Genomic DNA, 25,000 nt, shown 5'->3' on the forward strand with positions numbered 1-25,000 from the left:
CCTGCAAACAAGTCGATCCACATGCTAAGTAAGGGGCGACGGAAACAAAACAAGACACATCCGCACGCCCAGACTGACGGAAACTCTTTCACGATACGACGTTGCATTTCCCTTCGTCACGGCCACCTGCAGGCCCACGGGTCGTGACTCCGGACTAACGACTCATTCTGCGCTGTTACACGACCTCCCGCCGGCCATAAAGTCGCTACTACCACCACACAACTACCGAGAACCTAGGCCTACCCCTGAGCCTACTCCCCCTCCCCCCCACTCTGAAGATCAAGGCAATAGCAAACGCAGCAGCGGGTTTAGCAATGCGTCGTCCTGCTACACCCCAAAGGAAATGTCACCTAAAATAATAGTAACACTGCCTAACACATGATCATAATACTAAATGGGGAGGGAGGAGCTCGGGTGACTTAGAAGAGGCTCAGTGAGGTTCATTCAATTTCTAAAAAAAAAAAAAAAAAATCCCTGTCAGTTCTAAATAGTTCTAATTACCTTACGAATGACAAGACCATCCAGCTAAGACCACTAAATGCACCGTAAAAGGTCTCCCTAACCGCCCTCATACGCCTTAAGAGAAGTGCCACAGCCTAGGAGAGAGTGTCACTGCTCGAAGATGTCTGGCACTTCCAAGCAAAAGCGTTATGTCTATCCTTGCAAGAAGGGAGTCGCTGCATGATCAAGCATACCCTGCAGTGATTTAACATATCCTGAAAGGTCTTTTGAAAAGGTGCTCAATAGGTATGTACGTGAATGTCAAAAAAGAAACAAAAAACACGCCGTCACTATGAATGTTTTTTTTAAGTTTAAGTTTGCGAAATGTAAGTAAGTAAATTTGCGAAATATACTCTAACCATCCCAGTATATAGAGGAGTGACCCCACGTGAGTCTGGTGGTGTTAATTGCACGTCTAGAATGCAACAGTGCGTCACAGGTAAGTCTAATGTATCGCTGGGTGCCGTAACTGCTTGGGTCTGATGTGTTTACGGTGACACAGTTATGCTGCTATATCGTAACTGGTACATCGTGTACGTCCTTAACATCCACAATGTTGGTTCCAAATGCTCGGTAGTGCTATAGGTGTCTGGTGTGGCGTATAGTGCCCCTTATAGGACTATAAAGTGTGTAGTCAGAAGCCGGTCTATTGATGCACACAGCATGCTACCTCTGAGGCTTATGTGCGACGACCTGGCCAGCATATGATGTGTCAAGATCTGTCTATGCCTTTGCTATTAGAAGAGAAAACTAAAAAAACGAACAAATTCATATTTCTTGTCTCGTAAAACTGAAAACATACAACAATCATAAGAATAACGGCAATGATAATAATACAACAACAAAAGGAATAAAAAAAATGGATCTTTGGGATTTAAAAAATAGGGAAGGGGGGTTGGGGGATTGGGGTGGAGGAGGAAGCTAGGATTCAAGGTACTCAAGATAAAGGAAGATACCTTTAACAATTGCTCAAATCAACAACAACAAAAAAAGAGCTCAATCCCTTTGTTTATCATTAAATTTATATCTATCATTATCTACTACCATCATCTTTACTCAACAAATCCTGAACAATGAACAAAAAAGAGGTATTTAGATAAGAACACTCGTTCTGCGTTTAAGAGAGAACAGGCAATCACTAAAAGGGAGGCACTTCTTACATCTACTGGCGTCGTACAGAGACCTCAAGCTACATGGCTTGTGCTTAAGAACACGGGGAGCGAGAGGGTAAGACTGGGTGCTCTTGGGAGGAGAACACGCAGCCGACTTGGGTGATTTACATGAGAAAGTGGGTGAGGGAGGGAGGGAGAGAGGGGGGAAAGAGGGGAGAGAAAAAGGAAGAGAGGGGGGAGAGGAAAGAGAGAGAGGGAGAGGGGGGGAGGGAGGGAGAGAGAGAGAGGGAGAGGAAAGAGAGAGAGAGAGAGAGAGAGAGAGAGAGAGAGAGAGAGAGAGAGAGAGAGAGAGAGGGAGAGGGGAGAGAGAGAGAGAGAGAGAGAGAGAAGTGGAGAGGAGAAGAGAGAAAGAGAGAGAGAAAGAAGAGAGAGAGAGAGAGAGAGAGAGAGAGAGAGGAGAAAGTGGGAGATAAGGAGATAGAGAGATAAAGAGAGAAAAAATGAGAAAGAAGAAGAAAGAGAGAGAGAGAGAGAGAATGAGAGAAAAGAGAGAGAAGAGAAGAAGAGAGAGAAAGAGAGAGAAGGGATGGAGAGAGAGAGAGAGAGAGAGAGAGAGAGAGAGAGAGAGAGAGAGAGAGAGAGAGAGAGAGAGAGAGAGAGAGAGAGAGAGAGAGAGAGAGAGAGAGAGAGAGAAAGAAAGAGAGAGAAAGCGAGAGAGAGGAAAAAAAAACTAAAGAGAGATGGAAGGAAAAAGATAAAACGAGAGAAAGGATGAAAGAGAGAAAGAAAGTGAGGATATGAGGAAGGGAAAGAAAGGAAAAAAAAGAGATGGATGAAGAAAGAGATGGATGAATAGATAAATGAATGGAAAGGTAGTGTGAGGAGGCAGTACACAAAATAAGAGAGATCAATGAACGCACTATGAAGCTCAGTAACGTAATGGCTTTTGAAGGTTTAGGTCTATACATTTTTTTTTTTTTTTTGGTGGGGAGTGTAAGAAAAAAGCTGCTGTTTTATTCACCTTTTTTTGGTCTTTTTTTTAAATCTTTTATTTCATATATTTTTTATTATCTTATATCATTAATTGGCGCGTCTGTGAAAAAAAAGAAGTGCGAGAAGAGCAATAAAACTTTTATATATATATATCTATCTTTTTTTTTTTTAACTTTCATTCATGCTTTTTTTTCCATCAAGGTCTTTTCTTGGAGTGTCCGCTTTCATCAAAACATAAACCAGCTGTGATCAATTTATAGACTTACTGAGAGCATAAGAGGAACGTTTTCTGCAGAAATTGCGGTGTTGTATAGGGTGTATTGCGCCTGAGTTCCCGAAGATCTCTGCTCTTGTCTACTGTGAGCGGTCGGGTTGCTAGGGTAATATTGTTGTTGCATCTGGGGACGGAAACGGGGGTACTTCAGAAATCGGGGATACTGTCACAGAAAACGGGAATACTGTCACAGAAAACGGGAATACTTCAGAAATCGTGGGTGGGGTTGGGTTGGTAGGGGAGACTTTCAGAAAACGGGAGGTGGAGGGTGGAGTTAGGGGGCGGGGGGGGGGGGGACTTCTGAAATCGTGGGTGGGGAGACTTTCAGAAAACGGGGTGGGGGTTGGGGGGGGGGCAAGGGGGTACTTCTGAAATCGTGGAGGGGTGTTGGGTGGGTGAGGGGGGGTGGTTAGATTTTCAAAAAACGGGGGTGTTAGGGGGGAGGGGGGTCATTTCTTGAGAAAACTTCAAAGAACTTTAGTTAAAACGTGAAGGGTAACTTACTTAAAAAAAGGGGAGGTGGGGGGGAAGTATTTCATACTACAAAACTATGACTGTATAATCAGTATGCAACATGGAGACACTCACGGGATTCTACTATCATTTTTTTTTCCTTCTAAAACAGGCTAATGCCTTTCCCATCATAAACTATGCTAGCAAGTGTTAAGGCATTCGTCGGTGCATATTTTTGGGTACACGTGTAGTATAAATACCACACTTGATAGAGAGATTTCTTCTTCCAATTTCAGTCATACATAATTTTGTCTCTTTGATTTTCTTTACATATACACATATACATATATATCTATACATATACATATACATACTTTTAGGCACTCGACATTGCTTAACTCAGCTATGGTTATTAAAAAAGACACTTGCCAAAGAAATGGCTAATTCTCCCGTGAGTAGTCGCTAAATAGTAATACATGTACACAAAAACAAGGTTGGAACAGGTTGTGGTAATGGTTAAGGATGGTAGGAGATGGTAGAGAGGTAGCAGGTGGTGGTAGAGGTGGTAGGGAGAGGAGAGGTAAGGGAGATTATATTTTATGCTCCTCCGTGTCCTTCCAGATGTATATATATATATATTGTATATATCTATATAAGATTCCATTGAACAACAAAGTATAAACAAAAAGAATGCAGGATAAAAACAAGCATTCAATACCAAAAAAAAAAGAAGAAAAAATACCATCGTCTTTTCTTCAAGAAGATTTAAAACAAACATTTGAAAAAAAGTATATATAAAAACACAGAAGACGAAAGGAAAGAAAAAAAGACTTGTTGGAGGAGGGGGGGGGGGCGAGAGGCGAGAATCAGTGCCACTGGAGAGCCACAACCCCGTCTCAAGGGCAACGTAGACATACCAGTTGTCTGACGAAGCAGGGACGGGGTCTTTACGCCGAGAGGACTTCAGAAGGCGAAGGGGTGCTTGCATATCCTTAGATAAAGTCCTTCAGTGCAGGAGGAGAGAAGGGGTGGGGCTGGGGGGTTGGTTGGAGGGCAAGGGTAGAAGAGGAGAGGGGGTGGGATTGAGGAAGAGAGAAAGAGGGGAGAAGGGGGATGGGAAGAGAGTGAGTGGAGAATGGGATGGGAAGTAAACTCGAGGGGCGAAGGAGGTGGGGGGGGGGAAGAGAGCTAAGGGGAGGGGAAAAAGGGTGAGAAAAAGAGTGAGGGAAAAATAGAAAGAGAGCAAGGGAGAAAAATGGGAAGAGAGCTAGAGGAGAAGGGGGAAAGGAAGAGAGAGGGAGAAGCGGGAGGGAGAAGATATCAAGAGGAATAGTTTCCCATCAGGATCAGAAGTGACACGGAAAAGGAAGAGGATGAGAAACAGAAAGGAATAAAGGAGGAAGTGGAGGAGGAGGAGGGAGAGAAAGTGGAGGAAGAAAAAGAAAAGAAAAGAAAAACAACAGAAACAGAAAAAGTAAAAAAGACAAAAAGAAAAGAAAAGAAAAAAGTAGAATAAGAAGATACAGTGAAACGAAAGAAAAGGACGATAAAAGAAGGAAAGAATACCCGAACTTACAAATCTCAGTAATAAAAGAGTCCCCCATTAAAATCACACCAACCAACAGCAACTCACAAAAGCCTAAACCTTCGCTTCGATCCTATTGCAAAATAAATGGCAGAATAAGATACTGAATCCAGACGGACGTACGGGACACAGTTGCGACCTCTGTATAGTGTCTTCAGACTGATGGTGTTGATAGGGTGACTGTGGTGAAATGGTGGAAGTCTGAAAGTCTGAGCTCCACCTTACGAATAGTCCTGGCGGAGCGACTATCAGACTGACTTCCCACTGACTTCAGGAGGCCAGGGGGAGGCAAGATCAAAGAGGGAAATTCTGGCGGAAGTCTGAGCTCCGCCTTTAGTGCAGTCTCGCTGGAGTGACTTCAGTCTGACTTCAGGAGGACAGGAGGAGGTAAGATCAAGAAGGAGGACGAGCTTCTCATGCTAACAAGATTAATTCGTCTACCTTCTCTTCCAGTTCGATCTTTTCCTCTTCTTTTTTTCCCTCTTCCTCCTTCCTCTTCTTGTTCTTTCGTAAACCCCCGCCCATCACCCAGCGAGTGACTCCATCCGTGAGCCGTCGGAGCTTAAAAAACAACTTAAAAATTTCCCGCAAATTAGAGAAGTTACCCCCAGGCTATATCGCCATAATCGAATTCTTCCTTCGTAGAGGCGGGAGAGCTACGGCCGAGGGCTAAAAGCTTGCATCTCCCACCCCCTTCCCCCTTCCCCTTCCCCTCTCCACCTGGTCTCCCATTGTACTCACCCCCCCCCCCACACACACACACCTTCTCCTCACCAGGACCTCACCCCCTCCCTCCCTCCCTTTCACCCACTGGGCCCCTCAACCCATACTGTAACCAACCCCCACCCTCTAACCCCGACCCGACCCCAACCCTCTCACCTAACAGGCCCTCCTCTCCCTGTATCCTATTATACCCACCCTCTCCCCCTCCCTCTTCCTCTATCTCCCTCTCCCTTTCCTCTCCCCCTCCCCTTCCCCTATCTCTACCTCCCTTTCCCCTCCCCCTACCTCCATGTCCCGTTCTCCTTCCTCACCCCTCCCCCCCAGCTCTACATTCCCTCCCCTCCCCTTCGGTCTACACCCCCCACCCACCCACCCACCCCATGCACTACCAGGTTTCCGAACTCGCATGACGCTCGTCCGCCGATGCCCAACGGCACATCCTGCATGTGCAACTCACCCTTCGCTTGCACGTGGAGGAATTCCGAAAACGATTTGCATACAGCTGTTAAATATTTGCAAGCGTTGATGACTGCCCAGTATTTGACACAACTGGGAATTTCTGCTCTCTTGTTTTTTGTTTTGTTTTCTTAGAGAGAGAGAGAGAGAGAGAGAGAGAGAGAGAGAGAGAGAGAGAGAGAGAGAGAGAGAGAGAGAGAGAGAGAGAGAGAGAGAGAGAGAGAGAGAGAGAGGGAGAGGGGGAGAGAGAGAGAGAGAGGGAGGCCATTGTAAGAAGACGCATACAAGGGCAGGTGGGCGAAAATAAAAGATAAGAAGAAGGGATAAGAGGAAGACAGAAGAGAAGAGGGATCGGGGGGATGAAAATAAGGTAGGACTTAAATCACTCCTGCAATTGCATAATTCACCTATAACATCTAAACATGAATTCATTGCCATCTATATCCGTTTCGTTTTAAATTTCGGGGGAAAAATGATACGAAAATCTAGCGTTCCTCGGATCAGAGCAGAGGCTAAAGCTACTCAAGCTCAGTTTCCATTTACGGATAAACTAGTATAAATAAATCGACACCCCCTTTTTTTTAGAATTACCCCTCCACTCGTTTTATCATCCTCTCTCTCTCTCTCTCTCTCTCTCTCTCTCTCTCTCTCTCTCTCTCTCTCTCTCTCTCTCTCTCTCTCTCTCTCTCTCTCTCTCTCTCTCTCTCACATGCAATCCAACTGGACCCCCTCATCACAACATCGCCATTGTTCGCCCATTCTCTCGCAGAAGTTGGGACGCGCGACTCGCCCCATCTGCTTAAGTCCCCCCTCCGTTGTTTCTCCTCGCTCCGTTTTCCCTACAGCCGCGTCATCGTCGTTCCCGCTTCCTCTTCGTCAGGCATCAGCTGTTCCTGGAGCCTAGTCATTACCGGCTTTTTATATGGAAACTTGGGAGACATCTGGAACTCCCGCGGCCAATCGGGGGTGCGCAATATTAAAATTTCGGGGGAAATCAACGGACGGAGGGAGGGAAGGAGGGAAGGAAGGAAGGAGGAAAGGAAGGAGGAGGTACGCGGCTGTGTTGGAAACCCCCTGCTGATACAGACACAGATGTAGACACAAAATCCACTTACACGCAACTTAGACACACACATATACGCGAAACCGTCTAGCACATTCACTACACAACCCCGATTTCTACTCTTAAAAGGATTTTTTCTTCTTCTTCTTCTTTTTTATGAATAAGAAATTATATGAATACAAATGAGACATGAGACCCTCTTTCTTTCTCCCTTCCCCTCCCTCCTTTCCTCCCTCCCTCCCTCCCCCGGTCGACACAAAACGGTGTAACTAAGGCAAGAATTAATATTCTCACTGAGCTTCGAACTCTGACGACCTTTGCCCTCGTCTGTCAGAGTCACAGGTCGGGTCATTGTCTATCTGTCAGTCAGTCTGTTTGTCTCTGTCAGCGTTCCTTTTTTTTCTTTAATTTCTTCTCTCTTTGCACTTTCGTTCTTTTCGTGATGGAGTGATGGAACAAAAACAAAGGTGATGGAGAGAGACTACTATGAAGACTTGCTTGCATGCTCCCCCCATCCCTCCCTCCCTTCCTTACACCCCATACCCCCCTATTTCCCTTCCCGCCCATGATACCGAAACAGTGTAATATTCGGGTAGTAATTCAACGTGCTTAAAAATACGCCTTAAATATTTGATGAAACTGAATCTGTTTAATTACGAACGCTTCAAAAAAAAAACAAAAAAACGAGAGAGAGAGAGAGAGAGAGAGAGAGAGAGAGAGAGAGAGAGAGAGAGAGAGAGAGAGAGAGAGAGAGAGAGAGAGAGAGAGAGAGAGAGAGAGAGAGAGAGAAGGAGAGAGAGAGAGAATGAAAGAGAAGGAGAAAATGAGAGAGAAAGAGAGAGAGAATCAGAGAAAAGTTAACACTTAAACCATCAGAGATAATATCTGCTATTACTGCTGATTCACCTGTCTTTTGTTTCAGTTTCTCACTACCAGGAATGTCCGTAATTTCGGCGGAATAATAATACATTACGAAATATTATCATTCTTCCCACGGTACCAGTTGAAAGTGACATATGAATAATCATAATTATGATTATTATTATCTTTTTTGGGGGGCGGGTGGTACATATATGTCATTACGAAGATCCATAACAATGCGAGGAAAAGATAACAAATTCTGAAACGAAAGAGAGAGCGAAGAGAGGGAGAGAGAGAGAGAGAGAGAGAGAGAGAGAGAGAGAGAGAGAGAGAGAGAGAGAGAGAGAGAGAGAGAGAGAGAGAGAGAGAGAGAGAGAGAGAGAGAGAGAGAGAGAGAGAGAGAGAGAGAGAGAGAGAGAGAGAAAGAGAAAAAGTTGGAAGAGTATATGAGAGATGCATCTTGTTAGAGGGTGTAAATTGAAGTGAAAAATATATATGTAAATGATAAATGAATAAATGAAACTAAATAAAAAAGAAAGAATGGGTTAAAGCCTCACTCCTTTCCCTATTTTGTTTATAAAAGCTATAAATCATTGAGCAGTCATGGCCATACGCTTCCCCCCCCCCCTCCTTTCCCCTCCCTTCCCCTCCTCTTCCCTTTACTCGAACCCTCCTCTTCCTCTTTCTTCTACTTATTCATCTTCTCTCCTCCTCTTTATCCTACTTTTGCTTCTTTATCTTGTTTTCTCCTCCATCTCCTCTTCTTTCTCTTCCTCTTCCTCTTCCTCTTCCTCCTCCTCCTCCTTCTTCCTCTTCTTTACAGCCTACTAAACCGTGCATTCTTTTGCGTTTTATATCATTTTTTTCTCATCTCCCTGTTTATTCATGTATTCAATATTCGTTTCGTGTTGTGATAGAGCGTCTTGGTACACCAATAAAAAAATAATAAACGAATAAACACAATCAAAATACTTCGAACGAGGAACCGACTCACGCACATTGACACGCACGCACGAACGTTCACACTCACACGCACACACACACACACACACACACACACACGCACACAAAACGACCAATAAAACGAGATCAAATACCGAACTCCCTCCATCGCAAAACGCCAAATTACTTTAATAAACAACACTAATCAAACTGGGAAACTTGTAAAATTAGATCAATAAAGGGCAGAGGGGGGTAGGGGGTAGGGGTGGTGGGGGGTAGGGGGGGTAGGGGAGAAAGTTGCATCAAACAAAATTCAGTGAACACTTAGCATATGGCCGTCGAGGTAAATACACACACAAAAAAAAGATGACGGGAATAAAAGTGGAAGGCGGAGGAGGAGGAGATGGAGGAAGAGGAGGAGGAGGAGATGGAGGAAGAGGTGGTGGAGATGGAGGAGATGGTGGTGGAGGAGGAGGAGGATGAAGCGGACAAGGAGAAGGAGAAGGAGAAGATGAAGAAGAGGAGGAAGAGAAGAGAAGGGGGGAGTGTGTGTGGGGAGGGAGGGAGAGAGGGGGGTGATAGAGGAGGATGAGAGAGGGAGGGAGATGTCATCTTGAGAAGGTCGAGCAAATAAAGTGCAAGGACGTTCTCTGTTTAGGGAGTTGATAATTGAGTGTTGGCAAGAATGCATGATTGTCTGGGGAAGGGGGGGAGGGGGGAGAGGAGGAAGGAGAGAGGGAAGGGGGGAAAGGAAGAGAGGAAGAGGGAGAGAAAGAGGTAAGAGGAGAGATTAAAGGGAAGGTGAGAAAGGAAGAGAGGAAGAGGGAGAGAAAGGGGAAAGAGGAGAGAGGGTAAGAGGGGTGAAGGGAAAGGAGGAAAGGAGGAGAGGAAGAGGGAGAGAGAGGGGAGAGAAGAGCGAGGGTAAGAGGGAGACGAGAAAGGGTAAGGGAGAGAGAGAGAGGGGATGCGGGAGTGAGAGGAGATGGGGGAGAGGGTAAGAGGGGAAGGAGAAAGGGTAGGAGAGAGGGAGGGAGAGAGAGGGAGATAGAGGGGGGATGAGGGAGTGAGAGGAGATGGGGGAGAGGGCAAGAGGGGAGGGGTAGCCCTGCGTGTTGGGGGACTTGCCTACATTGCCGCTGCTACACTACCGGCCACTTCAGCCTTGACTCTGTTCCTCATCTTACCTCATACCTCGTACTCATTACTCTCAGAATCTCCCTCATCTCCCTCTCCTCATTTCCCTCATTCTGCCAGCTTTACCCATCGTTACTCTTATTCCCCCTCCCTCCTTCACTCATGAGATCGTACCATCTATCATCGCTCTATCTATCTGTTTGTAATCATCTATTTCCCTCCTCCTCATCGTCTTCCTTACCTCATTAAACTCATTCTTCCTCATTACCGTTGCTTATCGTTGGTTCTTTGTTCCCTTTTCTACTCGTCATTCTGGTGATTTCATTATTTCGTCCCTTTGAGTGTGTGCCTTTTCCCCCCTTTTGATCTTGTATTAAAGATATACTTATTTTTGTCTCCATCTTTAACTCCCCCCCCTCCCCTCTTTCACCCTTCTCCTCCCTCCTTTCCTATCCTCTTATCACCCTTCCTCTTCCTCCTTTCTTACCCTCTTTTGCCCTTCCTCTTCCTCCTTCATCTCTCTCGTCCATCCATCCATCCACCTCTTTCTCTTCTTATCTTCCCTTCCCTCCCCCATCATCTCTCACTTCTCTCCATCCCCATCTATCAATCTTCTCCTCGTCCCCCTCCCCTATCCAACCCCCACCCCCCCCATCTCAGGCCTCTCAGCTGTCTATTTGCCTGTGAGTGGAAGTGAGTGGATTGGAGTGGAATGGGCAACAGCCGAGTGGAACGCAAGGGGGAAGGTAATATACCAGTGGAACCATTACACTTGGTCGAGTTTTGTTCGGTTGCAGGGACTTCAATCATGGTAATGTGGAGGGGGGCTGAGGGGGGGGGGGTGAGGGTTAAGGGTGGAGTGGGGGATGGGGGTGATCGGAATTGGGAGGGAAGGAGGGAAGTACACTGGGAGGGGGAGGGGGAGGAGGAAAGGACGGAGGGAGAAGGAAGGGGAGAGGGAGAGGGAGAGGGAGGGAGAGAGAGAGGGAGAGGGAGGGAGAGAGAGAGATAGATAGAGAGAGAGAGAGTTAGAGAGAGAGCATAGAGGCAACCCCTTAAACAATCTATCTGATCAACCGAGATTTTCATTTCAAATTCACTTCCTTGACTGTGCACAAATGAGTCAGAAATAATACCAAGATAACATCAAAGTCTAAGACTTAGTGACAAGGTAATTACAATATTTGTCTTTCTCTCTCTTTCCCTCACTTACTCTCCTTTTCCTCTCCCTCTCCCTCTCCATCTCCCTCTCTCTCTCTCTCTCTCAATCTCACACACACAGAGCAAGCCACGCATGCCAGCTGTCCAAGTAATCAATCTGTCCCGGGGGCTAGTGTTACGCCTCCACTCCGTCGCGCCGCCCTGGCAGCCTCTCTCTCTCTCTCTCTCTTCCGTCGCGCTGGCCTCTCGCATCGTAAGGCGATTTGCGTCTGTCTTCATCTGAGGGCGTCTTGGGGGGGTAGGGGGGGTTTGGGGTGGGAGGGGGAGTGTCGTTCTTCTTGTTCTTGTTCTTCTCGACCGATAGAAATTGGGCATACTCGTTGTTTGAAGAAAGATTAAAAAAGGGAGGTTGGGGGGAGGGTATAAAACGTGGCGCCAATCACTTACTTTCTCTCTCTTCTCTCTTTCTTTCTTTCTTTCTTTCTTTCTTTCTTTCTCTCTCTCTCTCTCTCTCTCTCTCTCTCTCTCTCTCTCTCTCTCTCTCTCTCTCTCTCTCTCTCTCTCTCTCTCGCTTTCTCTCTCTTTTTCGGCATCATAAATATGTGTGAATTCCGATGGAGATGCGTCGATAAAACTTTCTAGAGATGGAAATGCGTTTCTATCTGTTTGTCTCCCTCTCCCTCTCCCTCTCCCTTTCCCTCCCTCCCTCCCCCCCTCCCTCCCTCCCTCCCTCCCTCCCTCCCTCCCTCCCTCCCTCCCTCCCTCCCTCTCTCTCTCACACGTTAAATAATGATGGGAACGAAGGTCGGAGGAAAGGAGAAAAAAGGGGAAGAAGGGGAAGAGGAAGAGAAAGAGGAAGAAGAGGAAGAGGAGGAAGAAGGAAGAGAAGGACAGGGAAAGGGAAGACTGAGAAAGATGAAAGCCGAGGAGAGAATTGAGGATAAGGAGAGGAGAGGAGATAAAAAAAAGAGGAGACCAGACGAGAGTAGAGTAGAGTAGAGTAGAGTAGAGGAGAGGAAAGAAGAGGAAAGAAGAGGAGGGAGCAGTCTGATGGAGAGAGAAGAGAGAGGGGGATGATGGCCTTCCCTCCATCCCTCCTCCCTCACCCCCACCACATCTCACAGAGGAGAGCAGAGAATAATAAAATAAACAACATGGAACCACACAATTTGCATACTTGATGACAACAGAGCCAGCGTGGCGTGGCGGAGAAGCATAAAAGAATGGGAGAGAGAGAGAGAGAGAGAGAGAGAGAGAGAGAGAGAGAGAGAGAGAGAGAGAGAGAGAGAGAGAGAGAGAGAGAGAGAGAGAGAGAGAGAGAGAGAGGAAGAGAGAGAGAGAGAGAGAGAGAGAGAGAGAGAGAGAGAGAGAGAGAGAGAGAGAGGAGAGAGGAAAGAGAGGAGAGAGAGAGAGAGGAGAGAGGAGAGAGAAAGGAGAGAGAGGAGAGGAGAGAGGAGAGGGGAGAGAAAGAGAAAGAGAGAGAGAGAGAGAGAGAGAGAGAGAGAGAGAGAGAGAGAGAGAGAGAGAGAGAGAGAGAGAGAGAGAGAGAGAGAGAGAGAAAGAGAAAAAGTTGGAAAAAGACGAAATATAAAAAAATACATAAAAAATAAATAAATAAGATACCACGCATTCCCGCCTGTCAGAGTTCACGTCAAAAGTCATGTGTTATGCCAACCTTCTCTCTCTCTCTCTCTCTCTCTCTCTCTCTCTCTCTCTCTCTCTCTCTCTCTCTCTCTCTCTCTCTCTCTCTCTCTCACACACACACACACACACACACACACACACACACACACACACACACACACACACACACACACACACACACACACACACACACACACACACACACACGCCCACAAACACACACACACGCCCACTGCGCCGCCCTGCCCGCTGATCCGAAGAAATCAAAAATGCAAGGTGAACATCCTGGGGCTTGGGAGAGCCATGGCGAACACGAGGGAGGGCTTTGGGTGCCGTTACGAAGCTGTGACTCCCTCTTGGGGGAAGGACGACCTCTGCGTTTTTAATTGTCGTCTTTCTTTCTTTCTTTCTTTCTTTCTTTTTTTTTTCTTTTTTTTTGCAATGGCGTTTCTATATGTATGTATATATATATATTTTTTTCTTTTATCTATATCTATCTCTCTCTCTCTTTCTCTTTCTTTCTATCTCTTTTTTTTGCTTGTTCCTCTTTCGCTTCTCTTTCTCTTTCTTTCGCTTCTTTTTCTCTCTCTTTCGCTTCTTTTTCTCTCTCTTTCGCTTCTTTTTCTCTCTCTTTCGCTTCTCTCTCTCTCTCTCTCTCTCTCTCTCTCTCTCTCTCTCTCTCTCTCTCTCTCTCTCTCTCTCTCTCTCTCTCTCTCTCCTAATTCAATATCCTACAAGTGCCCCGGGAACGGAGGACCCCCACCCCCTCCCCCACCCCCCAGGGCCTCCGCTGCTTGATCTGTGGTTCCAACCAAGGCCCCGGAGAGTCGGCACTGGCACTCAGGCGGTGGCACTCGACAGGAGGATGATCGGTCGGGCTCCACCGTGGCGCGACGGGCGACTGACATGACTGCACTTCACTGACATGACTGCACTTCACACGTGGTTTTCTTGGAGTGTTTGTAAACAGTAAATAATCGTGGCGTTGAGGACATAACAATCAATTGTGATTATAATCTGTAAGAACGAAATGATAATAATAATAGGAATATCAAAGAGTAATAACAATGAAAGTAATAAAGATGAAAATAAAGAAATTAATCGCAATAACGATGATCTTGTAATAAAAATAAATAAACAAATAAATAAGGAGAAAAAAATGACGATAAAAAAGGATTTATCATAACCATCATCATAACCCCCCCCCTCCCCCCGTCCAACTATGATCCTTCCCAATCCCTTTTCTTGCAATCAACATTATCGTGACGAGACAGGAAGTGTCAGCAGCGATGCAATGAAACCTCTCTCTCTTTCTCTCACTTCCCTTCGAGAAATCCTATCTCAATATATTGAAACGTATTACAGCATTTATGATTATCTTTTCAATAAAAAAATAGACAACGGATTGTTTGAGACTGTAATAAATAATTCGTAATTATAATGAATTTCCAAAAACGCGTTTTTTTTTATTTTTTTATTTTTTTATCTTTTTTTTTTAATCGTCTTAAAATAAGCGTTTTGAATGTTGATGTAATAACGACACGTGTGTTTTCATGTTGTTGTTCTTTTTGTTGGTTTTACTCTGACGAGAAATTATGATAATCCTGAAGATAGTGCGTGATTGTTGAAATAAAAAAATATTTATTTTTTTTATCGTGAAAAATAAGCTGAAGGCCAAAAGGAATGATACAAGCTGCAAATAAAATTATAATTATAGCGAAGGCGATGATAACATTATAAATACAATAACGATAATAAGTGTGATGAAAATAGCAATAATAATATCAATAATAGCAACATCAGCAATAAACTGAAGAAAATAACTATAACAACAATATCAACATCAACCAAAATGCTGAAAAAATATAAAAGTAAAATAAAAATAACAAAAAAATTACAGGTTGGTGATAGAAGCAGCCACACGCACACTATTTACATACACATAACACACATATATACACATGACCTCTGAATATGTGTGTGTGTGTGTGTGTGTGTGTGTGTGTGTGTGTGTGTGTGTGTGTGTGTGTGTGTGTGTGTGTGTGTGTGTGTGTGTGTGTTTGTGTGTGTGTCTGAGTGTATATGTGAGTGTGAGTGTGAGTGTGAGTTTGAGTGTGAGTGTGAGTGTGTGTGTGTTTGTGTGTGTGCGTAAGTGTGTGCGTGTGTGTGTACGTAAACACCCACTGTATATCTAAAGAATTCTAACGTAGAACGCAAAAAAAAACAACATATGAACTCCGCCAGCGTGCATTGTGACTTGATTAATGAGATCAATAGCTGCAATGCTACAAACGCCCTTTCCCACATATATTAAGATAAAAAAAGACAAAAATCGAGAAAAAAGGGAAGGAAATGAAAGAAAATGTGTTGAAACAAAGGAAAAAAGGAGAAAAGGCGATGAAAAAAGAATGAAACGAGGTGTGATAACAATACGAAGCATATTCCATACATTTTACATTGGTCATTCAACGGTAATGCAACGTGCCCGCCATGCACATTGTAAAATCATGCACAATCTTTAACCCCGTTTTCCACAAACAAAACGACAAAATGAGAGAAAGAACAAGAGAACGAGAGAACGAGAGAGAGAGAGAGAGAGAGAGAGAGAGAGAGAGAGAGAGAGAGAGAGAGAGAGAGAGAGAGAGAGAGAGAGAGAGAGAGAGAGAGAGAGAGTTTGTGCGTGTGCGTGTGTTGTTTTTTTTGTGCATGTGCGTGTGTGTGTGTGTGTGTTTGTATGTGCGTGTGTGTGAGAGAGAGACGCACGTGTATGAGCGAGAGCGTGTGTGCGGAGAAGCAGGAAGAGAAACCCGGGGCCAGTATCGGTGTCATGAGGTCAGAGGAACAAAGATCGTACATAGCGTGACGCGACCCCCCGACCTCGCACAGGCCGCGCCAACCGGATTCTTCGTGACCCGCCCCGAGCCTCGAGTGGCGCCTTCTGCACACCACCGCCCACCGCCCACCGCCGAAGCCGAAGCCGCCGCCGCCGCAGCCGCTACCCGCTGACAACACTACTCGCCTACTAACAGCTTTTCCCGTTACCGCTGCCACCACCACTGTCTTCTAATAGCTTTTCCCGTTACCCCTGCCACCACCACTGTCTTCTAACAGCTTTTCCTGTTACCGCTGCCACCACCACTGCCTTCCAATAGCTTCTCCCGTTACCCCTGCCACCACCACTGTCTTCTAACAGCTTTTCCTGTTACCGCTGCCACCACCACCGCCTTCCAATAGCTTCTCCCGTTACCCCTGCCACCACCACTGTCTTCTAACAGCTTTTCCCGTTACCTCTGCCACCACCACTGTCTTCTAACTGCTTTTCCCGTTACCGCTGCCAACACCACTGCCTTCCAACAGCTTTTCCCGTTACCTCTGCCACCACCCCTGTCTTCTAACAGCTTTTCCCGTTACCGCTGCCACCACCACTGTCTTCTAACAGCTTTTCCCGTTACCGCTGCCACCACCACTGTCTTCTAACAGCTTTTCCCGTTACCCCTGCCACCACCCCTGTCTTCTAACAGCTTTTCCCGTTACCGCTGCCACCACCCCTGTCTTCTAACAGCTTTTCCCGTTACCGCTGCCAACACCACTGCCTTCCAACAGCTTTTCCCGTTACCTCTGCCACCACCCCTGTCTTCTAACAGCTTTTCCCGTTACCTCTGCCACCACCCCTGTCTTCTAACAGCTTTTCCCGTTACCGCTGCCACCACCACTGTCTTCTAACAGCTTTTCCCGTTACCCCTGCCACCACCCCTGTCTTCTAACAGCTTTTCCCGTTACCTCTGCCACCACCCCTGTCTTCTAACAGCTTTTCCCGTTACCGCTGCCACCACCACTGCCTTCCAACAGCTTTTCCCGTTACCCCTGCCACCACCACTGTCTTCTAACAGCTTTTCCCGTTACCGCTGCCACCACCACTGCCTTCCAACAGCTTTTCCCGTTACCGCTGCCACCACCACCGCCTATAAACAGCTTTTCCCGTTACCCCTGCCAACACACTACCCCTTTTCCACCCTCGAAGATTTTATTTTTTACTTTTTTTAATCTATCTTATGGTTTTATCTTTTTATCTAAATTTCAGCTCGGCTTTCTATCCATCTAATCATTATCAACTGCATCCTCTTGCAACCGATAACTATTACGTCTGTAACTATGCAATGAGGTTTGGGTGACAGCGAGATGACATAGAGGAGGAAGAAGAGGTAGAGGGGGGGGGGGGAATAAGTGGTGGAAGTGGAGGAGGAAGAGGAGGATGTGGAGGTGGAGGTGGAGGAGGAGGAAGGGGTGAAGGAGGAGTAGGAGGTGGAGGAGGTGGAGGAGGAGGAGGAAGGGGTGAAGGAGGAGGAGGAGGAGGAGGAGGAGGAGGAGATGGAGGAGGAGGAGAAGAAGAAAGAAGAAGAAGAAGAAGAAGAAGAAGAAGAAGAAAAAAAAAAAGATGAAGAAGGAGGAAGTCGACGATGACGATGACGACGATGAGGAGGAGGAGGAGGAGGTGGACGATGAGGATGAGTATGAGGATGAGTAGGTGGAGGAGGACACTAGAAAGTGGAGAGTGAGGCCTCAGGGTCAGCTGGTCATGTTGCATACTGGAAACGCTTCTTCTCCCGGCGACCGCCCACCCCTCGCCCGCTATAGACCGCCCTGTTTGCAACGCCCGCGGTTTGCTTGCACGCCCATGGTTGCACGTTGCCAAGTCAGTAATCAAATCATGACAGTCCGTACGCCGGGGGATGGGGAGGGGGTTTAGGATGAATGGGGAGAGGAGAGGTAGGGAGGGCTGTGCTGGGTATGTATCCAAGCGTGGAAAGAGAGGGGGTAAGGGGAGAGGGGGAGAGGGGGAGAGGGGTGAGAGGGGGAGAGGGGGATACGTGGGTGCGGGTAGTGTTGAGGCGGAACAGTTATTAAAGGAGGGCGTGGGTAGAAAGGGCAATGAAAAGGGGTGGGGGGGGGGTAGGGGGTAGAAGGTGACCTCCCCCCAATGTACATACCATAGATCACTCCTTCCCTCTACTCCCACATAATAAAACAAACAAACAAACAAATGACACTCGCACTTCCCCAAAACCGCTGAAAGTATGTTCCTTACTTTCGAATCCCCAAAGGAACCTAAACGTGGAAAGTACCCCCTTTCCCCCCTCCTCCTCCCCCTAACCCTCCCCCTCCCACGACCAGCCAGGGAAGGAGAGAGGGAGAGGGAGAGAGGGAGGGAGTGAGGGAGGGAGGGAGGGGGTTAGCCTATCGATGATGATCTTGCAATAAAATATCTATATATCTGCAACCCTCAGCAATTTCCAAACAGACAGATGTTACCTTAAAAAAAAAGTATTTACGATGACAACGCAAACAGCATTATCCGTTAAACGCCTTTTCGCTTTGTTCACACGTGTTCACAATCCGCTCCTCCCACTTTCCAAAACATGTCCGCTTTTAACACGTACTGCATCTCTGCAACCGTGCTACCTCCGCCCCCCCCCCCCAGCAACACTCAACGCTTTCAACTCCCCGTAAAATTCATAAACAAATCGTCTTGAACAAGTCATTTCGTGAACGGTTCCATTTTGCCAACAGATGGCGTATCAAGAAAAAAAAGAAAGAAAAAAAAAGAAGAAGAAAATCGAAAGATATCAAAGGTGTACGAGCAGGTCTCCTTGGCATATAAAAACACGCAAGCCGCACTTCAGAAAGCGGTATGGCTACCTCACGGGGCCTGCCAAGCAAGTTGATGTTCAGCAACGGTCAATACTCGAAACGCGCATCTTCCACGGGGAAACCGGGGTGAAAAATCTCTCTCTCTCTCTCTTTCTCTCCTTCCTTCATTCCTTCCTTTTCTCCTTCCTTCCTTCCTTCCTTCTTTCCCTCCCTCCCTCCCTATCTCACTCTATCCTCTCCCTCCTTCCTTCCCTATTTCCTTCCCTCCCTATCTCACTCTCTCCCCTCCCTCCTCCCCCTCTCTCCTTCCTCCCTCCTCCCTCCTCCCTCCCTCCCTATCTCACCCTATCCTCCCCCTCTCTCTTTCTCCCTCTCACGCTTTATAAAGCCTTAGAAGTATCATCAATAAAGTCAGAACGCGTATACGAACTACCCTACACGGCACATATTTCCAAGAAAATGCGACCCTCGCCCCTGCCGTAGAGAGTCCATATTAAATAGCAAATAGCCTCGCCGAGTCATCTAACTAGCTGGAAAAAAAGGGGGATGGGTAACGTGTGAAAATATGCCAAAAATGCCCTAGCATCCCTGGCATAGTGCACCCTCCTCTTCCCCTCCTTCCCCCCTCCCCCTCCCCCTTTCTTACCCACCCCCTCTAGAAGTGGGTGATTCCCTCACTCGTCACGACGCCGGCTGCAGTAAAGGCTAAAATAGTGATGGAGACCTGGGCATAATAACCCTAATAACTCTGCAGATGGCAACTCTTTATAATTACTTCTCTCGCACTTGTAAAACTCTTTTCTCTCTCTCTCTCTCTCTCTCTCTCTCTCTCTCTCTCTCTCTCTCTCTCTCTCTCTCTCTCTCTCTCTCTCTCTCTTTGCAACTTCTTTCATGACATTAGGCAGGGTAAAAATTGTATATTATGATAACTGTCGAAAAAGTTGTTGGATACTGTTGAGAATAGAGGAGGGGGAAGGGCGGGGGGATGGTGGACATGGGATATGGGAAGGGGTAAAAGGATGGGGTTTAGGGGGGAGGGGGGGAGGAGGAGGAGGAGGAGGAGGAGGAGGAGGAGGAGGAAGAGGAGGAGGAAGAGGAAAGGGACGAGGCGCTGCAAGAAGATGTGATTTTCCAGTGAACCGCCATATTGTGACGTCATCCAACTTTTTTTTCCCCCTCAGGCACGAATTGCTTTCTCGTCATCATACCCTTTGCTTCACCATGAAGTACCCATCTACAAGTGCTTCTATGGTTCAATCTCCAACCGACCGTTCTTCCCTCGACTTCCCTCAGGCAGGCATCTTCTCTGACCAATCCTACTTCACCTGCTTTCTGTGTCCTCCATGGAGGTTCCAGTTCGCAAAGCTTGCCTAACCTGTCTCAACACCACTTATGTTCCACCTATCGCGCCTGCCCCTAGAACTCTACTTTAATTAAATCGGCAATAATAATGATGATAAAAAACAACAATAAAAAAACAACAACACATATCGGCCTTCCTATAAGTTTCATTCACGGATACTTTGCAAGAGACGAAATAATATGTAAAACCTGCAGGGCTGCAATCCACAGGACCGCCCACCACGTGGAGGAAAAGTGCAGGAATCCTTCTGAAATTCCCAAATCATGACATTTTCTCCTATCGGGCTCTCGTCCAGCGTCATGCACAAACGAAAAGAAAAACACCGAAGTAAAAAAAAAAAAGCCCTACTCTAGGAAAAGAACAACCATACTAATATATACACATATATACAAATCTTAATGAAAATAAAAGAAAACCGAAGAATAAAAAAATATATATGGCAACACCCCAAGCGCAACCGCCATGCCCGTCCGAGAAAACGAACATAAAACTATCTTTCTCCTCCTATGCATACATTTTGTCTGTGATAAAGGTGTAAGTGCTGGTGCAGTCTCGGGTGATATCCTAGAAGACTGTCTAGCCTAGCACTAAGGGAATAACGAAGGTGCTACGAGGCGTTGTATCTAGACCGTCATCTCTTTAGAAATGATACGCGGCAAAGTGTACCTTCATTTATTTAACTTTTTTTATATTGATTTGATTTTTTTTTTATTTCTTCTCTTTTGTTTTTTCTTATGATATCTATAGTCATTTTGGTTGGCTTGTCTCTCAAATATCTTCTTGGAGAGGAAAAAAAAAAGAATACCAATAGCCATATTTCTTGTCTTCACACAAAGACAACGGAAACCTGTATTTATTCATAACATATTCTTTCTTTTTTTTTCTTCAAATAATAGAAGGGAAGGGAAAAAAACCGTTGAACTTCCAGGCCATAACCGATTTTCTTAAACAGGAGTCCGTAATTTGTTGTCTTGAAGCTCTGCAGCTCGAGTTCTCGACGCGGAACAAGCAATTCAGTTATCAAAAGCGCGGGTTCTCCTCTCTTTCACAACCCGCCGCGCTCCCGGATAATTGCTAACAGGTACGGGCAACACGGTAAACATCGGCACACCACACAGCATGCAAGCAAACAAGCGAGGAAGCAACCATGCAAACTATCACACCGTTTTCCTCTTCTCCTCTCCTCTCCTCTCCACCATCTCCATCTCCCATCCCCCTTCCCCCTTCCTCCACCCCTATCCCCCTTCCCCCACCCCTATCCCCTTCCCCCTTCCCTCCCCCCCTCCCTGCACACCCTGCAATGAGGTCCGCGGGGGTGTGCACCTCCGCCTCGAACAGAATGAGTGAACGTTTCCCGGCGGGAATCCTTTGCAGAGCAGGAAATTCTCGGTCGGGTAGCGGCACCGGGCGTGCTCTACCCTCCTCTCATCTCACGCCGTCGGCCGACCGCCGTGCACCGAACAGCCAGCCCCCCCCCCCTCCTCACCCCCCCAAAAAAGACAGAAAAAAAAAACGAAAAAAAAAAAAAAAACGCCGACACAGGAGTCCGGCAACACTACCCCCGCCGCTTATTCCATTTTTATCTAAGCTCGTTGTTTCGCGTTTTATTCTCCTTCTTGGTCTGTGACGGCCCAACGACCCGCCAAGATAAGCGCCGGGGAAGAGGGCTTCCGCGTCACACGTAAGAGCATTATGCCAAGATGGCGGCTGGCGAGGTCGGGGCCATGAGCGGGTCATGGGCTCGCGAGTTCGCCGCTTTTTAAGGACAGGAAGAAATGTTCATGAGGCCAGAAGGGGTGGTAAGTAGGAGAGCCGGTGGTGGGTGGGGGTGGGGGTGGGTGAGGGATGGGGAGCGAAGGGGAGGGGAGGAGAGGAGAGGGTTAGCGGGGAGGGGGAAGGGGAAAGGGAGAGGGTAGAGGGGGAAGGGGAAAGGGAGAGGGTAGAAGGGGGAGGGGAAAGGGAGAGGGTAGAAGGGGGAGGGGAAGACAGAGGGGAGAGGGAGAGGGGGAGGGGAGTGGTCGTGGAGGTCGTGGAGGCACCAGACCGGCTGCGCGACACGGCTCAGGACTGGCAGGGAGACTTACGTTGCAGCCAGTTTGGTGTCGGAAGGGAACAGGTTTGTATCCGATACTCGAGTGAGGTTAGTGAGGCCTGTCTCCCCCCTCCCCCCTCTTCCTTCCCACTCCCCTCTCCCCCCTACCACACGCTCCCCCTGCTCAGCCACTGCTTGCCTGCTGATTCCACCTGCCTACTGCACACACAAATATACCACCACTTTTCCCGCCTTGCATGTTCTTTTAGAGGATAAAAAACAGATATTCTGAGAGAGAGAGAGAGAGAGAGAGAGAGAGAGAGAGAGAGAGAGAGAGAGAGAGAGAGAGAGAGAGAGAGAGAGAGAGAGAGAGAGAGAGAGAGAGAGAGAGAGAGAGAGAGAGAGAGAGAGAGAGAGAGAGAGAGAGAGAGAGAGAGAGAGAGAGAGAGAGAGAGCTAGAGAGAGAGAGAGAGAGAGAGAGAGAGAGAAAGAGAGAGAGAGAGAGAGAGAGAGAGAGAGAGAAAGAGAGAGAGGCAATAAACAACATGAGGAATATCAACGAGAATACTAAAGTACCATAACCGAATGCTATCACGGGAAAAACAAGACCGTACCAACTCAAATAAACACAAGGCATGAAGGCAGAAGACTGGAAAAAAGAGGGAAGAAGGAAGAAGCTAAATAAAAGGGGAGAAAAGAGAGGGAAGAAGATGGAGAAGAAGGGAATATAGAGAATGAAAAGAGGGAAGAGGATGAAGACGAGGCGGGAAAGAAGGAAAGAGGATGAAGGGAGGGAAACAAAATGAAGAAGGTGGGAGAAACGAGAGGGAAAAAAGGGGGGGAAGAGATCGAGATGAGGAGGGGGGAAGAGGATGAAAAAGAGAGGGGAAGAGAAGGGGAAGATAAGGAGGACAAGGAGGCCGAGAGAGGTACAACACCCTGCGGACGCCCATAATTCACGGGCGCGCGAGGCCAGAATTCCAAAAACCGCCCAGAAAGTTCCCCTACTTCTTGCGCCTTGCAAGGATGTCATCCTGCCTATCTTTTTCCTCCTAAGTCTAGTTAACATTTTCATTATTCGATTATTCACTTCAGTCTGGTTGATTATTCATTCAAATTTTAGATCTTGATAATTAATCTGATTATCTTTCAATTAAAAAAAAAATGTGATGCTCTTTAAGAAAAAAATCTTTCACAGTCTAAGACGATGCTTTTCGTGAAATAAACGGACCTAAAGATACGGATAAAAAAAGGTAGCGATACAATGGGATAGTTCGAAAATTTGAATACGACTCCAAAAAGACGAAAAACGACTCCGAAAAACTAAAAAAAAATCCGAAAAAAACTGAAAAACGACTCCGAAAAACTGAAAAAACAAAATCCGAAAAAACTGAAAAACGACTCATACGCTAACAGAATCCGCAGAAATAGTAATGATAGAATTCAAACCTTTCTAATCATAATAATAATAATAATAACAATAACAGTAATAATGTTATTATTATTTTTTCTATTATAGAAACAAAAAATATAAAAAAACCGCTACGACATTAACCAAGACGCTATCAAACAGTGAAAACATAAAAAAAAAACACACCACGAAAACAACAACAACAACAACAAAAACAAAAAAACATGGAAAGCAATTTGAGAGGAAGACAAGCATCTCAGAGATCTCCTCATCTCCTCTTCTCATTAATACTTCATAGCACAGCCTCACTTCATTCTATAGGCATTTCTTTCTTGCTCCCTCGTGATACGTGACGAGCATCTTCCGGTGGCTGTGGGGTGAGGGGGAGGAGGGGGTGAGGGGTGAGGGGTGAGGGGGACGAGGGGTGAGGGGGTGCGAGATGGGGTATGTGTGTGTGTGTAAGAGAGGGAGGGTGTGTGTGTGTGAGGGGATGGGATGGGATGGGATGGGGTGTGGAATAGGGGGGTTATGTGTTGGGGGTGGGATGTGGGGGGTAGGAATAGGGTGTGGGATGGGGGTGGGTGGATGTTGGGATGATGTGTGTGGTGGGATTGTTGGGGGGGTTGGGTATGCGTTGGGGGCTAGGGGTGGGGGATTGAAGGGGATGGGGGTACATGTGTTTATGGGCAGTGAGCGGAATATGTTTGTAGGGTGGTAAGGGAGTTGGGGGGGGGGAGATTTAGTATCCTTATCGCTTTTTCCATATTTCATTATTAAAGACTCTTTGAACATCATAAAAAGGAAAAACATGTATATACATACATACATATATATATATAATTTTCTGCAAGGTTTTTGATTTTAGCTTTTAAACTGATGAAATGAAACTCATCACGATATCAAAACTGATTGGCTATCAAAAAAAAAAAAAAGAAAAAAAAATCTCAGATTAAGCCATCGAGAGTCCAAAAGAGACGATATTTTCCCGTAGAGTTCTGTCCTCAATGAAGCTTCGATACGAAAAAATATATATAAAAGAGGGAATCACGACATACTCGTATTAAATACACGATACAAATACAGCTGAACCCCCCCCCCCAAAAAAAAAAAAAAAAAAAAAAAAAGGAATCCAAAGCGTATGAATAAATAGATCTGTCTCTCTAAGGAAACCTAGATAACACGAATAATACATCTCATTCTCCCTCTCTCTTAGAAAGGGTCTCAAGGGTAAGTCATCCCCTCTGCGACACTAATGTCTGGCACTACCTTCCGCTGGCCTACACAAGTCGAGAATTTCTCCCCGTATGCAGATAAATATACATAATACATACGACATACACAATGAGCACACACACACACACACACACACACACACACACACACACACACACACACACACACACAAACACACACACACACACACACGTACACAGACAAACAACATTTTTTCCACCAATTGCCTCATCTTTAGGACTAAATCTGAGCCACCTCTTCTAAGTGAGTTTTCAATCACTACCGGAGAGAGAGAGAGAGAGAGAGAGAGATCTATCTACGGTGGAGCGGCGTGGAGCGGCGTGGAGCGGCGTGGAGAGTTCCGTTGGCCTTCATTGTATGGTTACATGACGAATCATCGGGGTGACGTC

General features: G+C 46.4%; 1 protein-coding gene across 14 annotated transcripts in view; it reads right to left on the bottom strand.

The window, feature by feature from the left end:
• Nucleotides 1-25,000, bottom strand: part of LOC122248901 (uncharacterized) — a 448,403-nt gene that overhangs the window by 52,231 nt on the left and 371,172 nt on the right. For 13 of the 14 annotated variants that reach the window (XM_086550941.1, XM_086550940.1, XM_086550935.1 and 10 more), the window contains one exon: nt 2,873-3,004. The exons of the other annotated variant lie outside the window; for it this stretch is intronic. In XM_086550941.1, coding sequence (XP_086407067.1) covers nt 2,873-3,004 — 132 coding nt within the window. The remainder of the gene's footprint in view (nt 1-2,872; nt 3,005-25,000) is intronic. 14 annotated transcript variants of the gene reach the window in all.

This window comes from Penaeus japonicus, unplaced genomic scaffold (genome assembly GCF_977035675.1).
Source record: "Penaeus japonicus unplaced genomic scaffold, GWHDUDI00000001_assembly GWHDUDI00000024, whole genome shotgun sequence".
Taxonomy (NCBI): Eukaryota; Metazoa; Arthropoda; class Malacostraca; order Decapoda; family Penaeidae; genus Penaeus; species Penaeus japonicus.